Raw genomic sequence first — 18781 nt, 5'->3', positions numbered from 1 at the left:
TATTTCAGGAGACAACAATGGATGGTCTCTGCAATTCGACAAATATTTTGCCAGTTACATCAAAATGACTTCCCCATATCCCTTTCAGGCAGAAAAATCGGGATGCTGTAAGTAATCGGAGCAGTTATTTTCTTTTTCATGAATTCATAAGATACCATTGTTTAAAAGTTTGATTCAACATTTAAAAAAAAGATTGCATCTCAACCTGGAAATCACTTTTAATTAAAGAAACTTAAAAATTTGTAAGAGATCAATTATAGTTTTCTAATTGGAAACTCTATTAAAGATACAACCTTCACTAGGAAAACTTATTTCAAAAAAGACTCAGGGATCTTAACCGTGAAATTAATAAATTTCGTCAGATACTGTTGTGAACAAAATCAATGTCAGTCAAGGATGATATTTTATGAGTTCTCTTTTTGCAATCACAATAAAATTTTATGTAAAGACAAAAGAGAAAATAGAGCAGAAAAGCTGTTTGGATTTTAATGCTTGCCAGGAAAAAATCTTCTGAGCTGCAAAACCCTTATTCATTATAACCCTCTATGTTTAGTCATACACCGAAAACTTACAAAAACACTGGAAGGGTGTGAAGGGCGTAAACTTGAGGGTTAACTATAATATTTTAGATTGGAAAGATCTATGAAAATAACTCCTCAAATAAATTTTGTCTATTCTGATACATTATGCAAATGTAAATCTGTGCCTTGGAGCTGTCATTTTAACACTAGCTTTTCAAAACCTTGGTTAAAAAGCAGGGCATAGAGGAAGAAATCCTTTGCTATATTATTTTTCTGTATATTCTACCACAAATTGTAAAATCTAGCTGTTTGAATTTTTAATATTGTCTTCACTACTTAAATTAGTTTAATCAAAAACTACTAACAATCCCCAATTTAAGGGGATAGACGACTCTGTTGTGAGACTCACAGGGTACTCAATAACCTATCTCAGCATCATGCCGTTATTTAGAGGGAGACCAAATAATTTTCCCATTAAAAAGCTAAAAATTGGCTAGGCACAGTGGCTCACACTTGTAATCCCAGCACTTTGGGAGACTGAGGTGGGAAGATCTCACTTGAGTCCAAGACTTGCTTGAGTCAAGACCAGCCTGGGCAACATAGTGAGACCCCAGTCTCTCCAAGAAAAAAGATTAAAAATTAGCTGTACAGCCGGGCGCGGTGGCTCAAGCCTGTAATCCCAGCACTTTGGGAGGCCGAGGCGGGTGGATCACGAGGTCGAGAGTTCGAGACCATCCTGGTCAACATGGTGAAACCCCGTCTCTACTAAAAATACAAAAAATTAGCTGGGCATGGTGGCTCGTGCCTGTAATCCCAGCTACTCAGGAGGCTGAGGCAGGAGAATTGCCTGAACCCAGGAGGCGGAGGTTGCGGTGAGCCGAGATCGCGCCATTGCACTCCAGCCTGGGTAACAAGAGCGAAACTCCGTCTCAAAAAAAAAAAAAAAAAAAAAAAAAAAAAAAAAAAAAAAAATTAGCTGTACTACTCAGGAGGCCAAGAGGGGAGGATCTCTTGAGCCCAGGAGTTTGAAGCTGCAGTGAGCTGTGATTGAGCCACTGTGCTCCAGCCTGGGCAATAGAACAAAACAGTGTCTCAGAGGGGTAAAAAAAGAAAAGCTGAAAGCTTTTGGGAAAGGAAAAAGTTAATAGATATAATTTAACTTGGCCGGGCACGGTGGCTCAAGCCTGTAATCCCAGCACTTTGGGAGGCCGAGGCGGGTGGATCATAAGGTCAAGAGATCGAGACTATCCTGGTCAGCATGGTGAAACCCCGTCTCTACTAAAAATACAAAAAATTAGCTGGGCATGGTGGCACGTGCCTGTAATCCCAGCTACTCAGGAGGCTGAGGCAGGAGAACTGCCTGAACCCAGGAGGCGGAGGTTGCGGTGAGCCGAGATCGCGCCATTGCACTCCAGCCTGGGTAACAAGAGCAAAACTCCATCTCAAAAAAAAATAATAGTAATAGTAATAATTTAACTGATAATTTTTTAAATAATGAATTAAGTATGTCATCTCAAAACAGTTTTTTCTTTTATTATATATTGTTTTTGTTTTATTTCTTAAATTTTAAATGAATCTTTTAATACCTCACCTTGTTTCCAAAAGGATTTTCAGCAACTTGCAATTAAAATATAGCTACTAAACGGCTTAAACCATTAACATGATATAAAAGGCAAAAGTTAAGTGGCGAATGGAAAGCGAATGACCAAAAAAAATTATCTAAGAAAATCCTCCCTGAGAAAAGTTCAGTGACTTCACCCAAAGCATAGTTATGAACTTCATAGTCATTAAGTCCAAGAGATAAAATAACGCATTATGTTAGCTTTCATAGTTTGTAAAGCAAAACAAACAAATGGGGTAAAACCAGATCAAATCAGCAAGAGAAATATCTTTTTGCCTGATCCTGCACCCCGGAAGACATTTGTCGCAAGTATAATTACATAAAAGGAATGAAGCTATATAATCTGTGTAAAAAAAATACAGAAGTAATTTTTTTCCTCAGCACTTAACAAAAACAAATACATCGTCTGGAGTTCTTTAAAGACAACTTGGCGGGGAGTGCAGCTAATAACTAAATTTATTTTTCAAACCTGAAAACAGTATAAAACTAGAATGGCAAGTGTGGTGTAAAACTTGGGGGTAAAATTTAAGTTAAGGTTTCTGAGTCCCATCTTATTTAAAGCAGATTATAGGGATTTATTGGAAATTAAAATGAGCATAGCTTATAATCATTTTTGATGAGATAAAATAATGTGAGGAATTCACATTGTTAAAGTCACCTTTCTAGGGCAAGAGCATGGAAAATATAATATCCATGATGAGCCAATAAATTAACAAAATTTAAGTTTAAAGGATTTGAAGAGTACAGCGATTTGGAAAGAACTGCTCACTCAGCCGTAATTTGACCACTCAGAAGCTGCCGGCATTAACTTGCTACTGCATTACTCGTCTTTTTATTTTAACATAGTTGAAATTTCCTATAAAAACTATTTTCATCAAATTTTAAATTAGCATTTCATCATAATCAGGTATCTATATTACTATAAGATCTTTTAAAATAGACCATGTAATAGTATATTTTGTAAATGATATAATTTCCTTAATCCTTCCTTGGCTGTTGGGTATTTATGTGTTGTTTTAAAATTTTTCCTCATTGCAGAAAACCTTGTAATCAACATACATGGATTACTTTAATTTAGTCTCTATATATTAAAAAAAAATGTACTGGGATTAAAGCTAATTTCTCTGCCCTCCATTTCTGCCGTTCCTACTCTAATTCTCAGGACCTTCATCTTCCTTCCCAAACTTCTCCATCCCATCCCCACAACATACACATAGACTCACATATTAGATGATACAAATTGTTTTTTTTTTTTTAGATGGAGTCTCGCTATCTCACCCAGGCTGGAGTACAGTGGCACGATCTCCACTCACTATAACCTCCGCCTCCTGAGTTTAAGCAATTCTCCTGCTTCAGCCTCCCGAGTAGCTGAGATTACAGGTGCCAACCACCATGCCCAGCAATTTTTGTATTGTTAGTAGAGATGGGGTTTCACCATTTCAGCCAGGCTGGTCTCAAACTCCTGACCTCAGGTGATCCACCCCACCTCAGCCTCCCAAAGTGCTTGGATTACAGGCATGAGCCACCAACCCTGGCTAGATATGATTTTAACTTAAAGAGACAGCATTGGTTTTCAGACATCCATAACCAAAATGAGTACTTGCAACTATATAACTGTTTTAAAGTTCTTGGCAGATGCTCTGTTTACATGAAACACTACATCCAAGTTATGGTCCTGGTTTCTTGTAACCTTATAAAGAATTCTCTGGAGATATTTGGGAGGAGAGGAAGAACACATGTCACCCCATATCTGAGCAAAAAAAACCTCCTCATAAACAGTCATTCACCAGGGTCTCTGCTTGGCCATGGGGACACTTGCCTGCTCTCTGCAATTTTCCCCGTAAAGGTCAGAAACTGGGAGCCAACAAGCAGAAGATTCTCATAGACAGTTTTTTTTGTCCAATATTAGTTTAAAATGTTTTAAGTTAGCTAATATCAGTTTTTAAATAGGTAGTTATATATAAAACATTGTATTTCTGGCTTCTTTGAGGAAGCTGGCAGTTGTAGCTACACGTTTCTATTCTAACATGGCAGCAGATGGGAGCAGCTGTTACACTCAGACATCTGGATACAGTCTACATCGACTTTGCCTGACCGCTGGACACATTTGAGTCTGTAGCCTCTGCTGTATAGTTTAGGGCTCCAGAAGTAAATATGGAGGGGAAACATTTTTCAATACTCTCAGGAAATGTCCATTCCCCATCAGAGCAGGAATTAAACTATATTTATTATCCTAAATAATAATCTCATTATTCTTTTTAGCTATATGAATACATCATTGCAAGTCTCTAATAGACTTTAGATTTATTGAATCACATCCTAACACTATCGCTACAGACCCACAAGATAGCCAAGGTCATACATTTCATTCTCCCTCTCTTTCCAACACCCAACATCAGTGAAAATAGAGTCCTATGCAGAAAAAGAAGTTCACTCCCATAAATAAACTTTTATTCATTCTTTAACCCTGTTTAAGCCAAAAGAAGATTTTTTTTTTTTTTTTTTTTGAGACGAGTCTTACTCTGTCGCCCAGTCTGGAGTGAATGGCACAGTCTTGGCTCACCACATACTCTGCCTCCAGATTTAAGAAATTCTCCTGCCTCAGCCTCCCGAGTAGCTGGGATTACAGGTGCCCACCACCACACCTGGCTAATTTTTGTATTTTTAGTAGACACGGGGTTTTACCATCTTAGCCAGGCTGGTCTCACACTCCTGACCTCAGGTGATCTGACCACCTCAGGCTCCCAGAGTGCTGGGATTACAAGCATGAGCCATCGTGCCTGGCCAAGAAGATCTTTTTTAAAAATTATTTGAAAAACTCTTGATTTAAAAAAAAAATCTATAGACACTATCATTTGTTTTTAGTTCTCCTCAGTCTTGCTAGTTAAAAGTGATTTTTAACTTTAAAGGTTTTTATTATGCTAAATATATTTTTAAATGGCAGTTCTAATATGAACATTAAGCCTCATCACACATTATTATGTCAATCCTTAGTGGTATAAGAGCAGACGATTTCATTCATTTTGCAATGAATGGAGAACAGTCTGCTATTTTAAAAGAAGTGCATGAGCTGGTAAGTGTGTGTTTCCAAATAGTAATGCTCTATCATTATTTTAAGGTTACATTAAAAGCAAACTTTGGAACCTTAATTTAAAGTATTGCCTAAATTGCTTAGGTAACAAATGATATGCTTTTGTATTACATGATGTTCTCATAGCTTCTCATTTCTTTCCTTTCATTACACTCCTCTTCCTGGTCCCTCACTGTCATCATGCCTTGCCACTTCCCTTGACCCAGGGGTTGGTTCTGTGCCACTGCAATGTCGTTGCCAAGGTCTGGAGCTTGACTGTGATGAAACCAATTTACGAGCTGTTCCATCAGTTTCTTCAAATGTGACTGTAATGTAAGTAGAAAAGAATTACTTCATCCTGACAGCCAGATAGTACCTGGAAATTTGTATTATAGTTAAGACCATGTCATTATTAATAATGTATTTTTATTTAAAGATGATGTCATTTTTCCTAGGTCAGGTATAATAATGACTGATATTTATTTTGTGTTTATTAAATGCTAGACCTTACCTTAAATTATTTTTATATTAACTTATTAAACCCCTTATGACAATCCTGTGAGGTATGGAGTATCACCATATTTCATCTAAACAAAAAAAGTCATCTATTTCATGTGCTACTGAAGAAAAAATGACTTCTAAAAAAATTATGATTATTTCATTCTATTTTCAGAGAAAAAAATCAGAATCCTTCTCCACTACTTGTATCAAATTACTAGAAAATCCAAATCAAAGGATATTCTGATGCAGCAAATTTCATTTTTCATTTTCCCACAAGTAAGATTTGAATCCATTCTTTAACAATTCAACCAACATTTGTAAAATAAAGAACACAGAGAGAAAGCTGGAGGAATGGAGGGGAATAAGACAGTGGCTAACTAGACAGGGCATGCCCCACACAGAGGGTGAATCATTTAATTGAATTAATTCCCGTTCCATTTGAAAAATTTTCATGGTCTAATATACATATACATACATAAGACATGTGGGCAGAAAGCTGTGACCTACCAGTTTTCAACTTCTGGTATAAAGAAAAAAACTGAGACCAGGTCCTTATAAATGATCATCTACAAGAAGACAAGGGAGAAGGAGTCAAACATGACTCCAAGGTTTCTGTTCTAAGCAACAGTGTGATCTGAGAATAGGGAGACTTGGTGGCAGTAATTAAGATTGGGACCGGGACTCTGATGTTAGATTTTTTTTTTTTCAATTTGAGATTAACAGGTCACTCAGTGGAAATCTCCAACAGGCATTTGGCTATATAGGAATAAAGCTCCGGAGTTTATGTCTACAATTTTAATTTTATTTTTTTGTTTTAAAAACAGCATTCTATTGTGCTTTTGGCTACACCACTAGATTCCAGTTGTCCATTTATACTTTTCTCTGCAGAACACTGGCTTAGACTCATCCCTAGTCTCAGTCTGTTTGTTCAGTTCCATACAGAAAAAGAACTCTATGCTTTACAGTAAATACATTAAAAAGTAAATATTAAATTTCATTAATGAGTTCTTTCCAGACTTTGAGTTGGAACTATTATAGGGAAATCTCAGAAGTGGAGTCAATCATATATAAGAATCAAAGAAGCCAATACTCCAGGAAATGTTTATTGAAGTCAGGATTTTTTAAAGACATTTCACATAAATGCTAATGAACAAAACAGGAAAACATAGATAGATATGATCATTTTTACATTGTTCTAGCTTGCTAAACACTAACTTTGACTGAGACTTGACTTTAAGATCCTGAAATTTAATCACTAGAACTATATGAGCTAATACTGAAAACTTTCTTTATAAAAACTAGAGCTAGCTTTGACAATGATTAAACTAGGCAGTTTCTCCTTCTGTCTCTCTCTCTCTCTCTCTCTCTCTCTCTCTCTCTCTCTCTCTCTCACACACACACACACACACACACACACACACACCCTCTTTGACTGTGTGAACAATCAAAGTTGCAATGTCAAATTTTAAAATATAAGAATTTGTTATAAAGCATTTTGGTTTATTCTATTCCATGAGAATACCAGCATCTATCTCTTTTTATCCCAATAGGATATTATGAAATACAGAGACTGTTATTTATAAAAATATTTTATGTCATTTAGAAAGAAGTAACTTATAAATCCTAGCCTTGTTAATTAATCAAAACCCAACTTTTTAAGTAACGTTTCTCAGAGGTGTTTCAAGCCTCACTTTCCTCTACAGTACCTCTCCTCTTTCAAGTGCAATTAACCTTTTCCTCTTGGGTTCTCTCATGGAACCTCCTTTAAGTATACTAAACATTCTTGCTTGTACTATGGTGATTCGGGTCCTATTGTCTACCTGAAACAGGAAAATACAATGAGCTCCATGGGGCCTATCTATCACCCAAAGTTCCTAACAGAGCCTAATAATCCATACGTAAATGTTTTTGAAATGAATTTATAAATAAACACAATAAAAACAAAAGAAGTTGATTGCCTCTTTAGCTCTGGACTATAAGATTGATGTCATTTTTCAAAGAAAGTTCTCTGTATATAGACAAAGTATAGTTTGTCCAAATAGAATATAAACTTCTTAAAGGCAGGGATTCGACATATTTTTGGAGATAATGAATGAATGAATGAACACATTTTTAAGAACACACTACACTTTCACCTATACCCTTAAATCAAACTCAATTTTTTTTTAACACAGGGTGTCACTGTGTCCCCCAGGCTGGAATGCAAATGTGCAATCACAGCTCCCTGTAGCCTTGACCTCCAAGGCTCAGGTGATCCTCCTACCTTAGCCTCCCAAGTAGTTGAGACTCCTAGCATGCACCACCATGCCCAGCTAATTTTTTTAATTATTTGTAGAAATGGGGGGTCTCACTATGTTGCCAAGCTGGTCTGGAACTCCTGGACTCAAATGATCCTCATGCCTCAGTCTCCCAAAGTGCTGGAATTACAGATGTGAGCCACCGCGCCCAGGCAAATCCAAATATTTAACAATTTCTCTTTGCACAATATAAACATTTAAACAGGACATAAAGCAGAATTTGGAATCTAAGTCAAGTCAGAATCGTTAGCAGAAAAGAGATCCTCAATTAGTTAATATAAACAAGGAAAGAATATTTGGTGACAGCCAGCAACTGAGTAATTTCAAGAGGGAATTACTTGTTAATCAGCCTTTGGTATTATTTATTTAAAAAGTCGTTAATTGTCTGATATATGAGTCTAGAAAAGTGATTGTTAACTTTTTTCTTTCATTAGTGTTTCCCCTTCCCTCAGGGGATTTTAGACTGTTGTTTTTTTTTTTTTTCTGTTTGTCCCCTCCTGTGAAATTTTAATGCTACAGATATATGGTCAGGCACAGTGGCTCACACCTGTAATCGCAGCACGACGGGAGACCAAGGCGGGTGGATCATGAGGTCGGGAGTTCAAGACCAGCCTGATCAACATGGGGAAACCCTGTCTCCACCAAAAACATAAAACTTAGGTGGGTGTGGTGGCACACACCTGTAATCCCAGCTACTCGGGAAGCTGAGGCAGGAGAATCACTTGAACCCCAGAGGTGGAGGTTGCAGTGAGCTGAGATAGTGCCACTACACTCCACCCTGGGTGACAAAGTGAGACTCTGTCTAAAAAAAAGAAAGCTACAAATATACTATATGTTTTCTTGTTTATATCTGTGCGTTATACATTTTAAAAGTAAGACTTTTCTTTCTCACTTCTTAAGAACCAATTCCCACTTTCACTGAGAGTGCATGGTCTTCTGGACCCTAGAACAGTGTTTCTTAAATTAGACTCCAAAAATGTGTTCTCGAGAGTCTGAGAAACTTTTTTTTAAGAAGGATTCATCACCAAGTTTAAGCAACACTGCTTCAAAACCTAAATATTGTTAGCGCTTGTTGTATAAAACTGTCTTAACCTGAGTTAAATTAACATCCAGACAAAGCAGTATGTTGCTCGCTTATGAGTATCCGCTCCATGGTACTATATAATGATAGTACTAATAATGTCATATTATTAGATACCATCTAATCCAAATCCCTCCTTTCACAGTTAAAGAGACTGACTTGGAAGGAACCACAGCTACACTGTTTTTTTAATAATTATTATAATTGCTTTATTTATTTTGCTTTTACTATATTACATTGCTTTTCTAAAACAAAAAAATTAAGGGCTTGGGACTTCCTACTACAACCACAATTATGTGGATCTGCCCTGACAAACTGCTTAGTAAACTGTTATAAAAGAGAAAATCTTTCTTTACAACTTCTTAGAAGTTGAAACAGGATCACTTATTGAACAAAGATGATTCAATTATAGGTACCAATTGATGGTTTCCTTTACAACAGATTTTAAGGTGGCAGGATGTGAGCAATGAAATATTGAGGAATACAATGTTTAATTGCTTGAATGTATTTTAAACAGAAAACACTATTTTTATTGTCACTCAGGGACTGAGATGCCTTTGAATGTTTGTTAAATAAAAATAAGAGAAAAACATAACTGAAAATCAATTTTTTCCATTTTATTTTTTAACATTTTTGGTCCAAATTACAAAGTCATCACCAAAATTTAAGAAAATATGAATAGCTTTAATAAAACCAACAGTTAGACCTAGTGCAAGTGATATGATAAACATGAGAGAGACATCATGAAGCAAAATGTTTCCTGAAAGCCAGTACTAAATAGTTTGTAATTATCCCTATTTTTATAATTCAAAAGTAAAGGAAAACAACTTTAAGAATGAAAATTTACATTTATTGCAGGTCACTTCAGTGGAACTTAATAAGAAAGCTTCCTCCTGATTGCTTCAAGAATTATCACGATCTTCAGAAGTTGTAAGAAAACATTTAATTCCTGGTATTAAAATTAACTAACGTTTTTGGCATATGTTTTGCTTCCCACTTCTGTGAACACCAATACTGTTCCACTGCTTGTGTCTAATCCCTATTCAGGGAAGCATTATTTAGCTGTTAACTGGAGACTTTCACGTGATTTTTTTTTTTTTTTCTGAGTAATTCTAGAAACCATTCTAGAAATATCTCAGACATCTATCCCCAAAGGAACTGGAACATGTGTGCTGCAAATCCTCCTACCACACTCCCCCAAAATGGAGATACTTAGAAGCTTTTTCCCTCTGCATTATTCTAACGTGAAACACCTCAATGCTCCTTTCTTTTCTTTATTTAATTGTACTTTAGGTCCTGGGTACATGTGCAGATCATGCAGGGTTGTTGCATAGGTACTTACATGGCAAGACGGTTTGCTGCCTCCATCCCCCGTCACATGTATCTCCCCATGTTATCTCTCCCCTATCTCCCCACTCCCCACTGTCCCTCCCCTAACCCCCGCAACAGACTCCAGTGTGTGATGCTCCCCTCCCTGTGTCCATGTGTTCTCATTGTTCAACATTCACCTATTCGTGAGAAAATGCAGTGTTTGATTTTCTATTCTGTGTCAGTTTGCTGAGAATGATGGTTTCCAGATTCATCCATGTCCCTACAAACTCATCATTTTTCATGACTGTATAGTATTCCATGGCATACATGTGCCACATTTTCCTTGTCCAGTCTACCATCGATGGGCATTTGGATTGGTTCCAGGTCTTTGCTATTGTAAACAGTGCCACAATGAACATACATGTGCATGTATCTTTATAATAGAACAATTTATAATCCTTTGGGTATATACCTAGTCATGGGATTGCTGGGTCAAATGAAACTACTATTTCTAGATCCTTGAGGAATCACCACTCTGTTTTCCACAATTGTTGAACTAATTTACACTCCCATCAACGTGTAAAAGTGTTCCTATTTCTCCACATCCTCTCCAGCATCTGTTGTCTCCAGATTTTTTCATAATTGCCATTCTAACTGGCATGAGATGGTATCTCAATGTAGTTTTGATTTGCATTCCTCTAATGACCAGTGATGATGAGCATTTTTTCCTTTATTTGTTGGCCTGATACATGTCTTCTTTTGAGAAGTGTCTGTTCATGTCCTTTGCCCACTTTTGAATGGATTTGTTTGTTTTTTTCTTGTAAATCTGTTTTAGTTCTTTGTAGATTCTGAATATTAGCCCTTTGTCAGATGGGTAGATTGCAAAAGTTTTTTCCCATTCTGTTGGTTGCCAGTTCACTCTAATGATTGCTTTTTTTGATGTACAGAAGCTCTGGAGTTTAATTAGGTCCCATTTGTCTCTTTTGAGTTTTGTTGCCAATATTTTTGGTGTTTTAGTCATGAAGTCCTTGGCTATACCTATGTCTGAATGGTTTCACCTAGGTTTTCTTCCAGGGTTTTTATGGTGTCAGATCTTATGTTTAATTCTGTAATCCATATACAGTTAACTTTAGTGTAAGATGTCAGGAAGGGGTCCAGTTTCAGCTTTCTGCACACTGCTAGCCAGTTATCCCAACACCGTTTATTAAACATGGAATCTTTTCCCCATTGCTTGTTTTTGTCAGGTTTGTCAAAGATCAGATGGTTGTAGATGTGGGTCGTTGCCTCTGAGGCCTCTGTTCTGTTCCACTGGTCTATATCTCTGTTTTGGTACCAGTACCATGCTGTTTTGCTTACTGTAGCCTTGTAGTATAATTTGAAGTCAGGTAGTGTGATGCTTCCAGGTTTGTTCTTTTTACTTCAGATTGCCTTGGCTATGTGGTCTCTCTTTTGGTTCCACATAAAGTTTAAGGTGGTTTTCTCCAGTTCTGTGAAGAAGGTCATTAGTAGCTTGATGGGGATAGCATTTAATCTATAAATTGTTTTGAGCAGTGTGGTCATTTTCATGATATTCATTCTTCCTAACCATGAACATGGAATGTTTTTCCATCTGTTTGTGTCCTCTCTTATTTCCTTGAACAGTGGTTTGTAGTTCTCCTTGAAAAGGTCTTTTACATCCTTTGTTAGCTGTATTCCCAGGTATTTTATTCTCTTCATAGCAATTGTAAATGGGAACTCATTCTTGATTTGGCTCTCTGTTAGTCTGCTATTGGTGTATAGGAATGCTTGTGATTTTTGCACATTGATTTTGTATCCTGAGACATTGCTGAAGTTGCTTATCAGTTTCAGGAGATTTTGGGCTGAGATGATGGTGTCTTCTAAATATACCGTCATGTCATCTGCAAATAGAGACAATTTGACTTCCTCCTTTCCTAATTGAATACCCTTTATTTCTTTTTCTTGCCTGATTGCTCCAGCTAGAACTTCCAATACTATATTGAATAGGAGTGGTGAGAGAAGGCATCCTTACCTAGTGCCAGATTTCAAAGGGAATGCTTCCAGTTTTTGCCCATTCAGTATGATATTGGCTGTGAGTTTGTGATAAATAGCTTTTATTATTTTGAGATATATTCCTTTGATACCTAGTTTGAGATTTTTTAGCATAAAGGGCTGTTAACTTTTGTTGAAGGCCTTCTCTGCATCTACAGAGATAATCGTATGGTTTTTGTCTTTGGTTCTGTTCATGTGGTGGATTACGTTTATAGATTTGCGTACATTGAACGAGCCTTGAATCCCCAGGATGAAGCCTACTGATCATGATGGATAAGCTTTTTTACATACTGTTGCAATCAGTTTGCCAGTATTTTATTGAAGATTTATGCATCTACATTGATCATGGATATTGACCTGAAATTTTCTTTTTTTGTTGATTCTCTGCTGGGTTTTTGTATCAGGATGATGTTGGTCTCAAATGATATGGGAAGGATTCCCTCTTTTTGGATTGTTTGGAATAGTTTCAGAAGGAGTGGTACCAGCTCCTCTTTGTACGTCCAGTAGAATTCAGCTGTGAACCCATCTGCACCAGGGCTTTTTTCAGTTGGTAGGCTATTAATTGCTGCCTCACCTTCAGCCCTTGTTATTGGTCTATTCAGGGTTTCAACTTCTTCCTGGTTTAGTCTTGGGAGGGTGCAAGTGTCCAGGAATTTATCCATTTCTTCCAGGTTTACTAGTTTATGTGCATAGAGTTGTTTGTAGTAATCTCTGATGGTAGTTTGTATTTCTGTGCGATCGGTGGTGAGATCCCTTTTATCATTTTCTATTGCACCTATTTGATTCTTCTCTCTTTTTTTTTTAATTAATCTGGCTAGTGGTCTGCCTATTTTATTGATTTTTTCAAAAACCAGCTCCTGGATATATTGATTTTTTTAAGGGTTTTTTGTGTCTCCATCTCCTTCAGTTCTGCTCTGATCTTAGTAATTTCTTGTCTTCTGCTAGCTTTTGAGTTTTTTTTTTATCTTGTTCCTCTATCTCTTTCAATTTTAATGATAGGGTATCAATTTTAGATCTCTCCTTGCTTCTCATGTGGTCATTTATTGCTATAAATTTCCCTCTAGACACTGCTTTAAATGTGTCCAGAGATTCTAGTACGTTATGTATTCATTCTTGTTGGTTTCAAAGAATATCTTTATTTTTGCCTTCATTTCATTGTTTATCCAGTCAGCATTCAGGAGTTTTTCAGTTTCCATGTAGTTGTGCCATTCTGAGTTAGTTTCTTAATCCTGAGTCCTAATGTGATTGCACTGTGGTCTGAGAGACTGTTTTTTATGATTTCCATTATTTTCCATTTGCTGAGGAGTGATTTACTTCCAATTATGTGGTCAATTTTAGAGTAGGTCGATGTGGTGCTAAGAAGAATGTATTCCGTGGATTTGGGGTGGAGAGTTCTGTAAATGTCTATTAGGTCCACTTCATCCAGATCTAATTTAAATCCTGGATATTCTTGTTAATTTTCTCTCATTGATCTGTCTAATATTGACAGTGGAGTGTTAAAATCTCCCACTATTATTGTGTGAGAGTCTAAGTCTCCTTGAAGGTCATTAAGAACTTACTTTATGTATCTGTATGCTCCTGTATTCGGTGCATATATATTTAGGATTGTTAGCTCTTCTTTTTGCATTGATCCTTTTTACCATTTATGTAATGCCCTTCATTTCTTTTGATTTTTGTTGGTTTAAAGTCCACTTTATCAGAGAATAGGATTGCAACTCCTGCTTTTTTTTTTTTTTCTTTTCTCTCCATTTGCTTGGTAAATCTTCCTCCATCCCTTTATTTTGAGCCTATGTGTGTCCTTGCACATGAGATGGGTTTCCTGAATACAGCACACTGATGGGTCTTGACTTTTTATCCAATTTGCCAGTCTGTGTCTTTTGATTGGGACATTTAGGCCATTTACATTTAACATTAATATCGTTATGTATGAATTTGATTCTGCCATTTTGATGCTTAGCTGGTTGTTTTGCCCATGAGTTAATGCAGTTTCTTCATCATGTTGATGGTCTTTACCATTTGATATGTTTTTGGGGTAGCTGGTACTGTTTGTTCCTTTCCAAGTTTAGTGCTTCTTTCAGGAGCTCTTGTAATGCTGGCCTGGTTGTGATGAAATCTCTCAGCATTTGCTTGTCCATAAAGGATTTTATTTCTCCTTTGCTTCTGAAGCTTAGTTTGGCTGGATATGAAATTCTAGGTTGAAAGTTCTTTTCTTTAAGGATATCAAATATTTGCCCCCACTCTCTTCTGGTTTGTATGGTTTCTGCTGAGAGATCTGCTATGAGTCTGATGGGCTTCCCTTTGTGGGTAACCTGACCTTTCTCTCTGGCTGCCCTAAGCATTTTTTCCATCATTTCAACCCTGGTGAATCTGACAATTATGTACCTTGGAGTTGCTCTTCTTGAGGAATATCTTTGTGGTGTTCTCTGTATTTCTTGGACTTGGATGTTAGCCTGCCTTGCTAGGTTGGGGAAGTTCTCCTGTATAATAACCTGCAGAGTGTTTTCCAGCTTGGATTTATTCTCCCCATCACAATCTGATACACCTATCAAATGTAGATTAGGTCTTTTCACATAATTCCATATTTTTTGGAGGCTTTGCTCATTTCTTTTCACTCTTTTTTCTCCAATCTTGCCTTCTCTTTTACTTCATTGAGGTGATCTTTGATCTCTGATATCCTTTCTTCTGCTTGGTCAATTCGGCTATTGAATCTTGTGTATGCTTTGTGAAATTCTCGTGTTGTGTTTTTCAACTTCATCAAGTCATTTATGTTCTTCTCTAAGCTGGTTATTCTAGTTATTCTAGTTTGTCTAACCTTTCTTCCAGGTTCTTAGTTTCTTTGCATTGGGTTAGAACATGTTCATTTAGCTCAGAGAAGTTTGTTATTACCCACCTTCTGAAGTCTGCTTCTGTCAATTCATCAGACTCATTCTCCATCCAGCTTTGTTCCCTTGCTGGTGAGGAGTTATGATCCCTTGGAAGAGGAGAGGCATTCTGGTTTTTGGTGTTTTCATCCTTTTTGCACTGGTTTCTTCCCATCTTCATGGATTTATCTACCTGTGGTCTTTGTAGTTTGTGGCTTTCGGATGGGCTCTCTGAGCAAACATCCTTTTTGTTAATATTGAAGCTATTTCTGTTTTTTAGTTTTCCTTCTAACAGTCAGCCCCTTTGCTGCAGGACTGCTGGAGGTCCATTCCAGATCCTGCTTGCTTGCAAATCACCCACGGGGACTGCAGAACAGCAAGCTTGCTGCCAGTTTTTTCTTCTGTTATCTTCATCCCAGAAGGGTACTTGCCAAATGTCAGCCAGAGCTCTTCTTTATGAGGTGCCTCTTTGGATATACAGGGGTCAGGGAGCTGCTTGAGGAGACAGTCAGTCGCTTATCAATTTCAAGTGCTGTGCTGGGAGCTCAGTTGTTCCATTTAGAGCTGCTGGGCAGGTACGTTTAAGTCTACTGCAGCAGAACTCATAACTGCCTCTTTTCCCAGGTGCTCTATCCTGGGAAGGTGAGGCTTTATTTGTAAGTTCCTGATGTGCTGCTGCCTTTTTTCAGAGATGCCCTGCTCAGCAAGGAGGTAGTCTAGTCACAGTCTGCCAGCAGAGGAGTTGCTGAGCTGCCATGGGCCCTGCCCAGCTGCTGTGTGAACTTCCCATGTGGTTTTGTTTACAGAGGTACAGTTAGAACTGCCTCAGTAATGGCAGACTGCCTCAGTAGTTAGTGGTGGACTGCCTCAGTAATGGCAGACACACTTTCCACCACAGAGCTCAGCCGTCCTGGGTCTAGCTGTACTTACTGTGAAAGTCAGAGCATTTCAGATTGCTGGTCTTTGTGGGTGTGGGACCCGCCAAGCCAGATCACCTGGCTCCCTGCTTTCAGCCCCCTCTTTTTTAGTTGAATAGGTGGCTCTGTCTCCCAGGCATTCCAGGCACCAGTTGAAATGGCTACCTAGATTTGTGTGGGTTTTTGCAGAGAAACCCACAGTGACAGCTATAACAGATGTGCTGGAAACTCATGCTGCTTTTCGCCCGGGAACCTCCTGGTCTGTGGGTGGTAAAAACTGTGGGGGTGGTGCAGTATCTGAACTGGAGTGCTGGAGTGGATGGAAAAGCCCCTGATGGCCTCCCTTGGGTACGGAAGGGTATCCTCCAGGGATTGCACTTTCCAGGTAAGGCAGCACCCTACCCTGCCTCGGCTTGCCCTTCCTGGGATACGCCCACTGTGCCACCAGTCCCATTGAGATGCCCCTGGTATCTCATTTGGAAATGCAGAGAGAACTCACACTCTGCACAGGTCTCACTGGGAACTGCACTCCAAACCTGTTTCTATGCAACCATCTTGCTCCACCTCTGAGAGGTCTTCCTCAATGCTCACCTTAAGAGAAAAATGTAATGGTCTTTCACCAGGTCCACCATTAAGAAAGTGAAGAATTTTTGTCCATGTGTTTTCAAATTCATTCTCTACCTAAAATAGCAAATCACTCTGCGTGGAAGCCTCTGAGCATGTTGTCTTGGAGACTTGATTCCATTTTCACATCTGCCTTGTGAGTTGAGTTTATTTTGCCCCTGAGTGGTATCTGGCATGCTAGCTTCCCTTCGGAACTCAGAATCCACACTGGGCCATGTGACATTTACCTGTTATTTAGGTCAACTTTGTGACTAACTTACGTAGTCATATGGTGAATTGTTGGGTTTAGACACTCTGTACTTAAACCACACTAACTAAAAAGGATTTCTTGTTTTATTTCTGTAACAATATATATTGATTCTTATTTTGGTTTTATAATAGAGAAACCTGATAAATGAATATATATTTGACATTTTTAATGATAAGAGGTGGAAATAGAGTGAGATCAGAAGAAAAATTAACCCACTATATTCAAAGAAATGTTCTGCAGACCCAGATAAGATAGAAATTCTAATGAAAATAACTTTTCAAAATTTCATTTTGAGCATTTATCAGTTAAAAGAGAAGAAATTTTAATAATTAGGCCTGACACAAAACTTCAAGAGTATACTGACTTATTCTATTTTCTGATTTTTGGAGACTGAAGAATTTTTCTGTAGCATCACTTGATTTAAAGGAGCTAGACTACAAATCTGAATATCAAAATTTGGATTTATGTAATGCAGTGGTTTAGCATTTTTGTACAATAGACATTGAATCAATTCTCCTTTTTGAACTAACTCCCATACAAATGTGGATGAATTAAATTCTGAATGACCACTTTGTTCCACATAACAAAATGATCAAAATAGCCTAATTGCTTCAAAATTTCTCATTGGTTATTAAAAGTCTTTACCTTTAGACCTCCAGGCAATGCAGTCTATTCCTTCATAGATCATTATAATACTATAAACAAACAAACAAATATATGACAAATGAGAACCATTCATTACCTACTACATGATTGGGTCCACAGCATGTCAGGTTTGGGTGCATAATAATTTTTTTTTAAGAGACAGGCTCTCACTCTGTCACTCAGGCCAGAGTGCAGTGGTATTTTCATAGTTCACTGCAGCCTCAAACTCCTGGGCTCTGAAGTGGGAGGATCCTCCCACCTCAGACCCCCAGGTAGCTAGGACTACAGCCATGTGCCACCACACCTGGCTTTTTTTTTTTTTTAGAGATAGAATCTCACTATATTGCCCAGCCTGGCTGGTCTCAAACTCCGGGTTTCAAATGATCCTCTTGCCTTGGCCTCCCAAAGCTCTGGGATTATGGGCATAAGCCACTTTGCCCAGCCTATAATAAATTTTATAATAACATTTAACAATCAAAGTTAGGTTTTCTTGGATGTTGAAGAAATAGGGTACTTTTTCAGTCAAAATTTCTAATTAACTGAAAGTTCACTCACATTGATTTCTTTCTTATTGCTCCTAAAATTTATAGCAAATTACATGTAAACTTTCAGGACACTCTAAAGAGCAATGGTGACCTGCACTCAAAACAAGAAGGCAGCCTCGAAGTTCTTACTTTATCATTCCCACAATCTGGGGCATGTACACATAGAAGTGGAAAACTTCACGTGGCTGCAAAGATGCAGTAGCTTGTACTCTGGTACCCATTTCCTTTGACCTCCAGTTAACTCAAGGTCATATTTTCAGTATTACTGAACTATGTAAGCCTGCATTCTTGTCTTGACATGTCAATCTAATTTATATTCTTCTAGTCCTGATTATTTTTATTTATGTTTTTCTCTTTGGCCACTTTTACTCCTTATAAACTTCCCCCAAACAGTTTTTGGAACAAGGCTTGGATATCAAATTAATGAGATCACAATTGACTTGGTTGACAGATATGTGGTTAGCATACAATATGGTTTGGGATATTAA

At 37.7% G+C, this 18781-nt stretch overlaps 1 protein-coding gene across 1 annotated transcript in view; it reads left to right on the top strand.

Moving 5' to 3' along the window:
* RXFP1 (relaxin family peptide receptor 1) overlaps positions 1-18781 on the top strand; it is a 138005-nt gene that overhangs the window by 69493 nt on the left and 49731 nt on the right. The window contains 3 exon segments of the mRNA XM_039479185.2: positions 9-107; positions 5440-5545; positions 9950-10021. Of these exon segments, the coding sequence (XP_039335119.1) occupies positions 9-107; positions 5440-5545; positions 9950-10021 (277 nt within the window).

The sequence above is a fragment of the Saimiri boliviensis genome, chromosome 3 (genome assembly GCF_048565385.1).
Source record: "Saimiri boliviensis isolate mSaiBol1 chromosome 3, mSaiBol1.pri, whole genome shotgun sequence".
Lineage (NCBI taxonomy): Eukaryota > Metazoa > Chordata > Mammalia > Primates > Cebidae > Saimiri > Saimiri boliviensis.
Note: the sequence above shows the minus strand (reverse complement) of the source record. Positions and strands in the feature narration are given on the sequence as shown.